Source organism: Nannospalax galili, unplaced genomic scaffold, assembly GCF_000622305.1.
Source record: "Nannospalax galili isolate Female #2095 unplaced genomic scaffold, S.galili_v1.0 scaffold186, whole genome shotgun sequence".
NCBI classification, from domain to species: domain Eukaryota; kingdom Metazoa; phylum Chordata; class Mammalia; order Rodentia; family Spalacidae; genus Nannospalax; species Nannospalax galili.
Window position 1 is genome coordinate 2,186,359 of NW_008358774.1, and position 11,403 is coordinate 2,197,761.

At 39.1% G+C, this 11,403-nt stretch overlaps 1 protein-coding gene across 1 annotated transcript in view; it reads right to left on the minus strand.

Annotated features, from left to right (window-relative positions):
• Ect2l (epithelial cell transforming 2 like) overlaps positions 1-11,403 on the minus strand; it is a 92,631-nt gene that overhangs the window by 40,204 nt on the left and 41,024 nt on the right. The window contains exons 4-8 of the mRNA XM_017795353.2: positions 8,253-8,505; positions 7,006-7,168; positions 5,152-5,290; positions 3,998-4,166; positions 860-988 (exon numbers count right to left, since the gene is read on the minus strand). Coding sequence (XP_017650842.1) covers positions 860-988; positions 3,998-4,166; positions 5,152-5,290; positions 7,006-7,168; positions 8,253-8,505 — 853 coding nt within the window. The remainder of the gene's footprint in view (positions 1-859; positions 989-3,997; positions 4,167-5,151; positions 5,291-7,005; positions 7,169-8,252; positions 8,506-11,403) is intronic.

Consider the following 11,403-nt stretch of genomic DNA (forward strand, 5'->3'; position numbering starts at 1 on the left):
TAAAAAAATACGTTACTGAGGGTATAATTTATAAAAGTAAAAAAAGTATATGATTTCGTCAAAATTAAGAACTTCAGCTACTCAAAAGAAACTATTCAGAGATAGAAAATATAAGTCATCAACTGGAAAATAGTCTACTTTTTAAAATGTGCAGGATATTTGAACAGAGACTTTGCTGAGGAAGATATGTACGTGACCATTACGTTCCTACAAAGATAATCAGAACCATCAATCATCAGGAAACTGCAGATTAGAACTACAGTGAGAAATCTCTAGGGATCTTCTGGAATGCCTAAAATTAAAGTAACTTAAAGTCACAGTGTTGAACAACTAGAGTTTTCATATACATTTACTGGAAATGTAAAAAGATTCAATCATGTTGGAGCTGGGTGTGGTGGTATAGGCCTTTAATCCCAGAACTTGGGAGGCAGAGGCAGGCAGATTTTTGTGAGATGGAGGCCAGCCTGGTCTACCTAGTGAGTTCCAGGACAGCTGGGGCTGCAGGGAGACCCCATCTCAAAAAGACAAAAAAAAACCCAAAAAATTCATTCAATCACTTTGGAAGACAGTTTAGCTGGCTTTTTAAAAGTTAAATGGGTACCACTGAGCTCTTATGTAGTCAAGAGAGATGAATGTACACACTCACACATATGTGTACAGCAACTACGTTTATGAAAACCAGAAGCTGCAAATGACTCAAATATCATCTAATGGTGTTCCATGCAATAATTCCCAGTGATAAAAAGAAACCACGGATACAAGAATTTAATGGGTTCATTTATGAAGGCACTTCAGAAATACACAAAATATTATCGTAAGTGGGCATTACTCCTGCCTTCTAGAGAGTGACAAAGCTGACCTGATGCTCCCAGTGGCACAAAGAAGTCTACATGTCCCCCTTCCTCTTCGGTGGCCACATAGCTTCCTAATTTCTCCCAGAAGTCTCTCACTTCAGGCCTCAGTAAATTTTTAATTCCAATTTTATAGCCTGAGGGAAAAATAAAATGCACATTAGTTTGTACCATCATCATGAACAGAGACTTTTGGCAGGCCGTGAAAAATGCAATCACAAATTCAAATCCCAGCATTTGTCCATAAGAACAAGATCACCAGGGCACCTCTGCTTCATGCAATACCATGCTTCGGTGACAAATATGATTCACTGGACAGCATTGAGGTCACGGGCTCCTTCACACTCCGTATTAGTAAGAGGTTGTGCATTTGGACATCGTGTTTCTGCCTCTACCATGCAGCATGGCAAGTCACCAGGCTCCGGCAGATTTTAGAGTGAATGGTCAGTTGAGTCCTGGGACCTTCCAACTAATTTCCAAAATGGAAAAACTTCCCACAATTGTCAATGAAAAAATAAGAAGTTCAGAACAGAACAAAATCTCCCAGAACTGGCAAACATCAACTCAAACTCTCCTCTTCTCCCACTGCCTGGGAAGTGATTCAGTGATTTGCTCTGTCATTTTACATGGTCCCCAACAAGTGGACCCTTGACCATCTTCATTCCCTCTTCCCTTTTCCCTCATGGATGGAAGTTTTGATGCTAATAAAATTAAAACAATTTTACTTCAGATATAAACAAGGAAGAATGCAAGTTATATACAGAAGGCTAGACACTGAAGGTTTACTTAAGACTTTTTTGTCATCTTCTCCCCCTCAGGGGTTAGCACTCTGGTTTCTGAAAGCTTCCCACAAGTCAATCATGTCAGCCATCCCCTTGTTTCACAAGTGGAGCTTGGCAGGAGCGACCAGTCCACATCAATTTATACATTTTGGTATTTGTTGCTGTTGAAATTACTTTGTTTTTCATCATTTATACATTAAAAGATACAAGAGTAAAAAGGATTTCCCATGGAAGGGGAGGAAATATTTGAAAATCACAAATCTAATAAGGGCTTAACATCTAGAATATATAAAGAACTCCTGCAACTCAACCTACATTAAAAAAATTGTTCTATTTTTTTAAAAAAATATTGTATTTATTATTTTTATTTTATGTGTATGAGTGTATTGCCTACATGTATGTGAGTGCACCCGTGTTGTGCAATGCCACAGAGGTCAGAGAGGGCTTCGGATTCCCGTGGAACTAGAGTTAAGGATGGTTCATAGCCGCCATGTGGGTGCTGGGAATTGAACCCAGGTCTATCTTTTTAATAAGCAAAGGACTTAAATAGACATTTCCATAAAGAAAATATTTAAATGACCACCAATCACATGAAAAGATGCTAAGCATCACTCATCATCAAAGATATGCAAATCAAAACCACAATGAGAGTGACTATTTTAAAAATCTATAACAAGTAAGTGGTGTAGAGAAACTGGTATGCTTGTACATAGTTGGCACAACATAATTGTCGGTACAGCCATTATAGAGGTTTCTTAAACTAGAAACAGAGCAAGTATGTCATCCAGCAATCATACATCTGGGTTTATATCCACAATAATTGAAAGCAAGCACTCAGGAGAGTTGCAGTTATTTGGAATAGCCAAGAAGTGAAAGTAACCCAAATGACCACCAGTGGATTGAGTAATAAACAAAATGTAGCACATGCTTACAGTAGAATATTGTTCAGCCTTAAAAGGGAAAAAAATCAATTGCTACAACTTATGAAGTTTGCAAACATTACAGTAAGTGAAAATTACCAGTCAAAAAAGAAAAACACAGCCAGGTATGGTGGCATGTGCTTTTAATCCTAGCACTCGGGAGGCAGAGGCAGGCAGATACCTGTGAGATCTAGTCCAGCCTGGTCTACATAGTGAGTTCTAAGCCAGCTGGGGCTACAGAGAGACCCTGCATCAAAAAGACAAAAAAAAAAAAAAAAAAAAAAAAAAAAAAAAAAAAAAAGGCAAACACAAGTGATTCCATTTATATATTTAAAGTTTATGATGGTTGTCAGGGGACATGGCTAAGAGAAAAAGAAAGGTATTCTTTAATACAAAGTCTCAGCTTTACAAAATGAAAAGGTTGTGAGGAGATGATTTATAAGAATGTGAGTATAGGGGCTGGAGAGATGGATCAGCAGTTAAGAGTACTATTTGCTCTTGCAGAAGACACAGGTTCAGTTCCCAGCACCCACATGGCAGCTAACAACAGTCCATAACTCCAATTCCAAGGGATCTGACATCCTCTTCTGGCCTCCATAGGCATTGCACGACATGGGCGCACTTATATACACACAGGCAATGTACTCATACACATAGAATAAAAATAATAAATAAAATATTCAAAAAAAGAATGTGTGTATACTATCGTACAGTTTAAAATGGTTAAGATAGTAGTACAGTGTTCTCACTGTAGTCACAGCTGGCCTGGAACTCACTATGTAGACCAGGCTGGTTTTGATCTCCCAGAAATCCACCTGCCTGTGCCACCTGAGCACTGGGATTAAAGGTGTGTGCTACCACACTAGGATAAGATAGCTTTTATTTTTTATTTATTTTTTTATGTGTATGAGTGTATTGCCTGCATGTATGTGAGTGCACCCATGTCATGCAATGCCACGGAGGTCAGAAGAGGGCTTCAGATTCCCCTGGGACTGGAGTTAATGACGGTTCATAGCCACCATGTGGGTGCTGGGAATCAAACCGGGGTCCTCTGCAAGAGCAGTCAATGCTCTCAACTGCTGAGGCAGCTCTCCAGCCCCAAGACAGCTTTTATGTTGTGTTTAGTCACATTTCTTTTTGAGACAGGGTCTCACTATGTAGCCCAGGATAGCCTGGAACTCACTAAATAAACCAGGCTAACCTAGAACTCACAGAGCTCCACCTGCCTCTGCCTCCTGAGTGCTGGGAATAAATGCATGTGCCACCACTCCTGGCTTAATCACAGTTTTTAAGATTGTTATCAAAAGTTGTTCCACTTCTTCAAACAGACAAAATGAATGCTTCCTAGCACATCAGAACATAATTGTACTGTGAAAGTCACACTTGTGGACAAATACTGCATTAAGTACAGAGTTGTATGGTTATTTGCCAATCCCCAACTGACCTTGGAGTAAGTTGATTTCTCTGCTGTCTCCACTGCTAAATATTCCCATGCTCTGTGCCTTCCGCCCTTGCAGCGCTGTTTCTATGAGATAAAGCAGGCCCTCCAAGGTCACACCACTGTGTTCATACACCATAGCCGTGACACCTGCCTTAACACCCTCCACCACCATCTAGAAAATGAAACCAGAGCTATAAAAAAAAATAATGTCTGTGACTGTAGAACATTCATTAGGCAAAGAACTACAGTGGCTAGCCAATATACTGTCGTTTCTAGAGAATTTTTTCAGAAATTATGGAAAGAAGAACAAACTTTCTCCACTGTGTTCTTTTTCTTTTCTAATTAAATGAGGGAAAAAACGGGTTCATTTGTAACTCTGTCATTCAGACAAATAGTATTAATGACTTAAGTTATTTTTTCTGGCATTTTGTCTTTGTATACACCATACACAGAGACATATGCACAATTTATAAAAAAAATATCAAATAGAGTTCATACCATTTTGCAATGAACTCCTTATGTATATTGAAAATCTTTTAATTATATGTAATTAAAATACATAACTTTGTTTAATTTAATTATTTGTATATTTTGAGACAGAGTCTCTCTGTAAAATCCTAGCTTACCTGATATTTTCTATATGGCCCAGATTGGCCTCAAACTCTCAGCTATCCTCCTGCCTCAGCCTCCTGAGTGCATGAATTACAGGTATATGCCACAATCACCAGCTATAACTTCATTTTATGAAGGGCATATTTCAATTTAATGGCATCCTGTTTAAGTTGATCACAAAAGACTACTTCTTTTGAGAGCTATTTGGTCATATAATACTAAATTCTTTGGGAATTCTGGAGAAGTTTAAAAATAATTTTTAATCATCCTGCTGTTTTTTTTATTAAGTGCAATAAATTCAATTCAACAGGAGCATTTGAATTGCACAACAATTTGGACCTCTCATGCTTTTTGAAAATAAGTTTGATGATGTTTATTTTTATTGCTTCCAATTTCTAAAACTGTTTGGAGTCCATAGATGTTCACCTGGATTAGTTGATTTTGATTTTAGATGAATAATTTTCATGCACACAGAGTCAAAAGATTGTTCTAATGTAGATGAAAAGGCCATTTAGGAAAGGGCTGGGATCCTAGCGCAGGCGCACCTCGTATGCTGGGATCCTCGATGATATCAGCATGACGTGCAGTGTTGAAGCACAATGAGAGGTGCCATCAGTTTTAAAACCCCCTCGATGATTTCGCTTTAATAATAAAGGGTAGGAGTGGCTTCCAGAGACATTGCTTCTGTAGGGACAAGAGGAGAATTGATGAAATCCTGATTTTCTTCTAACATGGCTTTTGATAAGAAAGGACCAATGCCTTCTTGACACAAGCCATACTGAAGGTCACTGGCCTTCGGCTCTTAGACTCTCCCAGGAGTTTGGGGTATGGCAACAAATAGAGGCCCCAGGCTGGGGTGAGCGAAATCTGCCCCATGGGTCCTATGGGGAATGGTCTCTTGGAACTCATTTAGCTTTTTTTGGGCACTTAAAATAAATGTCACCATGCACCTAGAGGTTCAAAATATGTCTAAAAAGGAGTAGCCAAGAGATTCCTAATTTATTTCTGGTCTTTAGGTCTTTCTGAAAAATGTCTCCACTCTCTCCACAGCCCTTACCCCCACAGCACCAAGAACAGGAGCTGCCCTATGCTTCTTAAATTTCTTGTGTGCCCTGAATGAGTAAAATATAATCTCACATTCTCAATTGTCCAGGCGCAAATCTGCATGTGGTATCAATGTGTGAAATTGTAGGAATGTTCGAATTTGAGGACTGGGGTTCTAGTGTTTACATTATGATAGTTGGGCAAGTTATGTCACCTGTCTAGGCTTCGGTTTCTTTATCTGAAATGTGAGTCAAATTATGCAATTTTTAGAATCAGAGTAAAAACTTTTCTTAGTTTCTAAGCAACTGTAAATTGTGGTAGTTATGAGCATCAGGTAGAGTGAGTAGAGTAAGAATTGAATCCTGGTAATGTTATTATATTATATTATGACTTGGGTCACTGAATACAGCCAGAATTTCTCTAATTTGGGTAGTAAAAGAAAGTTGGATTTACAAATACAAATGGGAGTCTTGTTCTTACCTGTTTTAATACTGTGAGAGTTTGGATCTAAAGTGTTCCTCAAAGGCTCAGGTGTTAATGGTTTGGTCACTGGTCTTGGTGCTCTTGGGAGGTGGGGGCACATTCAAGAAGAGGTGGCCTAATGGAAGGAACTTGGATCATCGATGTGTTCTTCAAAGGGCTATTGGGACCCCAGACACTTCATCTTTTTCTCTTCACTTCCCAAGCACCATAAGGGGAAGAGGCCTCTCGTACCATGTGTTCCCACCATGATGCTCTGTGTTACTATAGGCCCAAAGCCATGAGCCAAGTGGCCATACAGCCATGAGTTCCTCCTTTTAACTGTAAAATAAACCTTTTAAGTGTAAAATAAACCTTTCTTCCTCTCAAGCATTTGTTAGGACAATGGAAGGCTGACTAACGAAGATACTGCTTGGTTACTCTTACTCCATAAACATGTGAAAAGATGATGGATTTTTTGCTCAACAACTTTATTTAATGTACTATAGCCACAATATAACTTCACTGCAGGGCTAAAAAATATATATTAAATATAAGGTTTGAATATTGCATATTTTCCTCTTCAGAAAGCATTTTAATATTTTTATTATCTTTATTTTATGTGTATGAGTGTATTATCTGCATGCAAGTATACCATGTCATGCAATGCCCACAGAGGTCAGAAGAGGGCAACGGATCCCCTGGAACTGGAGTTCCAGATGGTTGTTAGCCACCTTGTGGGTGCTGGGAACAGAACCCCAGGTTTTCTGAAAGAGCAGCTAGTGTTCTTCCGATGAGCCATCTCTCCAACCCCTGTGTTGGCTCAGTGATTCTATAATGAGTTCTTGGTCACACAGGAGAAGCCCAAGCCCTCAGTAAAATGGAAGTTTGCGCACCTCTTGGGCAAAGCTTCTAAGGATGCCAGAACAAGCCGTTTCTCCAAAGCTCCATAGAACTCTGCTCTCCACGTCTGAGAGAGATGCGGCTGGCATGGGGGTTTCAGCGATCTGGAGCAGCATGTTCCACTCACCCAAGGGGGTCGAGCTTTGAATAACTCTTCTGAAAAACAAACAGCAGCAGGCTCCCTGTTTACTTCACACGTCTCCCAGCCAATGTGACACAGAGCAAGGCATCAAAAAGAAATCTAAACCGGGGCAGGATTCCAAACGACAATAATCATAGTCACTTTTACACACCCCGATAGGATTTTTTATTTGCTCAGCATGGAGGCTGAGCTATTAGTTATTTTGGATCAAGCAGTAAAGCTCAAAGAACAAGAAACTCCTTCTGTGGGAACCAGGTATCAGTCCATAGGTTTCCCATCCCTTTCTGCCCTTCTTGGCTGCAGGGAATTTCCCTTTTGTTTCAATCTTCCAGAGGATGAGTTAGTGAAAAGGCAGGAGAGACCAAGCCCGATTATTACACATTTTTGCACAATGTGCAAATCAGAAGGCTTAGCTGAACATATGTCCCTATTTTCTTTTTGTTTTTTAAAAAGAAATCACCCTCCTCGCTGTCATTCCCACGTTCATTTCTCTGCTTTTCATCAGTCCCAATTCTGCTGTCCTGTATTTACTTCTTGGTTTTTGCCTGTGTCTGCACTTCTTCCTCCTATGATGAGTGTATGGCTTATGCATGTGTACGTGTGTGTGTGCGCAGGTGTGTTTGGATGTACATGCATGGGTAAAGGCCAGAGGCTGATTCTGATACACCGGTTAGCCAGGAAGTTCCCAGGATCCCCCTTTCTCTTTCTCCTCAGCACTGGGATTGCAAGGCACACACAGCCAAGAACAGCTTTTTTTTAAATGTGGATGATGTGGATTCTAACTCAGGTCCTCATGCTTACATAGCAAGCACTTCACTGACTGGGTCATTTCCCAGACTCCCTCCTTGTTTATGCTCTTAGGAATCTTGGAGGAAATGGACAGCAGTGGAGGCAGATACTTGACCTCATATATTTCATCTGAAATGCCTTCTTTTGTTACCAATTAACTGAAAATACATAGTAAAGAAAACTAAGAGCTGGCTCTGAGAATATGTGTTAGTGAGTTTCCCACATGCTCTCCTGTGTGAGCGTCTATATGGAAACCCATTGGTTTGCGTAGTTCCTGAACAACATAGAAAGTTTTTAAGTGCTACTCACTCTTATGAAATGCAATTTTCTCCCAAATTATTTTCCTCAGGCACTTTTCTCTTTGCCTCTCCTGGAGCTCCTCATCCTCTCTTTTGGGTTCATTCAATGTCCCATAAACAGCAGCTGCTTCCCTGGGCGTTAGCCAATCCAAGTTGGACACACAAGCAATATAATGGCGCTTCCAAGCTCCGTATTCGTTCTGCGCTGGAGTGTAGGGCAGAAACCATCCAAGCTTAATGCATTTGGGCATCCATAAGCAATCCTTCAGGAAAAGAAACATGGGAAAAATGAGTTACACATTTTTAAGGATAATTTTCTAGCAATAAAATTTTTAGGTACACAGGATTTTTTGTTACATTGAGACTTTTGGCCATTAACTTGACATCTAAACTTGACTCTGAAAAAAGCATGAAATGTACCTTATTCCATAGGAAGAATGTTCTTTGGGGAATGTACATTATACATGAATATATTACATGTATATATTAGCTATCTTTGTGGTATACATATCCAACATTCTAATCGCAGTCTGTTACTTTAACCCGAGATTCTGAGAACTCAAGTCTAATAGTTTATTTCAGACCAACCCTCCCACCAAGAAGAATTTTTATTGAATGACATTATAATCCCAATTTGCAACCATTTTTAAAATATTTTATTTATTTTTATTTTATGTGTATGAGTGTATTGCCTGCATGTAGGTAAGTGTGCCTGTGTCATGCAATGCCCATTTTAACATATAAAAATAGTAAATTTCATGTGGTTAAATGTAGGTATGTATCTAGATAAAATATGAAAACAATAATTTGAATTAGGCATGATGGAATGCACATGCACCTGCCCAGCTCCTTGGAAGGCTGTGATAGGGGGCTTACTACGAGCCCAGGAGACCTAGAGCAGCCTGGGAAATAGACCAAGTCATTAATAGATGCACACATTACATATTATATATTACATTACATATATTATGATATATATTATATACATTGTGTGTGTGCATTCTAAAGTGACCAGTGTAATAAAGGACTTATGTCATCAAGATCTCAGAATGAAAGGATACCCAGAGAAGCAAGACAAACTTCAAAGCACTTGCCAAGTTTTTTTAAAAAGTAACTCACTATGTTGTATAACTGAGAATGACCTTGAATTCTGACCCTCCTGCCTCAACCCCCTGAGTACAAGGTACACCACCATGCCTGGTTTATGTGGTGCTGAAGCTAAAACCCAAGATCTCATGAATGATAGGCAAGCACTCTATGGCTGAACTGCTGCCTCGATCCACATTACAAAGTGGATTCTTGGGCTGAGATGCAGAGTGGAACTTTATGGCTAAAAATCTTGGGAATCCTAAAGAAGTTTAGTGATTATCATGTGGAAGAAAGGACACAAACTGAAATTCAGAGCCCAGGAAAGGAAAAGAGTCCTGGTTATCAAACCACATTTTGAGCTGGGAACCTTTGCAACAACAACACTGAATTACTCAAACTATGACAAGGACCAAGGCCATCTCTGAACAGCTCCTTCCCTGATTAGATTTACATGGTCTGCTCCCAGTTCAACCACATACCAGAAGCAAAAGTAAACTCTCTGGAGGAAAACATCATCTAAGAGACTCAAATGATCACATCAGTGTTTGATACTTAACACCTGGCACTCAACCAAAAATAGAATACTTAAACCAAGAATTCTTTGTTACTTCTTTTGGTTTTTAGTAACCATAGAGAGTCCTATAACAAATACTGTTGTTATGAGACATAAAATTTGAAAAAACACTATGTGATAAATGTATCTAAGAGGCCAAGTGGAAAATGTTGATAATAGAAGCAAGTCAATGTTTAGAACAGAAAATATAGTGAGTTTAAAATTCAATGAGCAGACTTAAGAGCAGATTAGAACACAGCTGAAGAAATAATTAGTAAACTGAAAGATGGGTCAGAAGAAAATCCAGACTTAAGCACTGAAAGCCAAAATGACGGAAGATTTGATTCATATAAGAGAATATGGAGCCAGGCTTGGTGATGCACTCCTATAATCCCAATACTTGGGTAACCGAGGCAGGAATTCAAAGCTGTCCTTGGCTACAAAGCAAGTTTGATGCCAGCCTGAACCAAATGAAACCCTCTCTCAAAACATATAGGCAAGGGGAGACTTCTGGGATGTGGTGAATTTGTGTGATTCCAAGAGAGGTGACAGAATAGGGCGGAAGCAGTGTGAGAAAGAACATCTGAAAACCTCTCAAAGCTGATAAATGGCATTAAAACTTAGACTGAAAAAAATCCTTACAAAACTAAGCAGAATAAATATACACATATAAACACAGAGCTACCTCTAGGTATGTCACAATAAAACTGCTTCAAACAAAGAAAGAGAAAAAAGTCTGAGAAGCAGCCAGGGACCAAAGAAATATTACCTTTAATGGGACACCAATAAAACCTGTGGTTCTCAAGAAAAAGAACTCAGAAGACGATAGCATATTTTCAAAGTGTTTAACTACAAACCAAGAATTCAAATTCCTGTGAAAATAACCTTCAAATATGAAGATATTTTCAGGCAAACAGAAGCTAAGAGAATTTATTAGCAACCGAATTGTACTAATCTAAAATATTAAAGAGAATTCAGAAGGAAAATGATCCCAAAGGGAACCTTAGAGATGAAAAAGGAAAAGCAACAAAAAAATCAGCATATGGTTACATGTAAGCAAATATTGACTAGATCAAACAACAGTAATAAAATTTTGAGGTATATGTATTTGTGGGTTTTATATGTATATATGTTTATATCTACAGTCAGCTCTCAATATCCCAGGTATGACAAATAATCTACAGGTGATTTAAAATATATGGGAGGGGGCTGGAGAGCTGGCTCAGCAGTTAAGAGAGCATAACGCTGTTACCTGAACTGATCTGAGTTCAGTTCCCAGCACCCACATCAGGTGGCTGACACCTGCCTATAACTCCAGCTCCAGGAGAATGCGAAGCCTCCAACTTCTGTGGGCACCTGCAATCATGCGCACATACCCACATACAAACATATAATTTAAAATAATTTAAAATAATTTAAAAATAAAGTAAGTGGGAGAATTTAAAGTATCCAGAAGGATTCCATGCAAATATGCCATTTTATATAAAGGTCTTGGGCAGCTGTGGAGTTTGGTACTCAT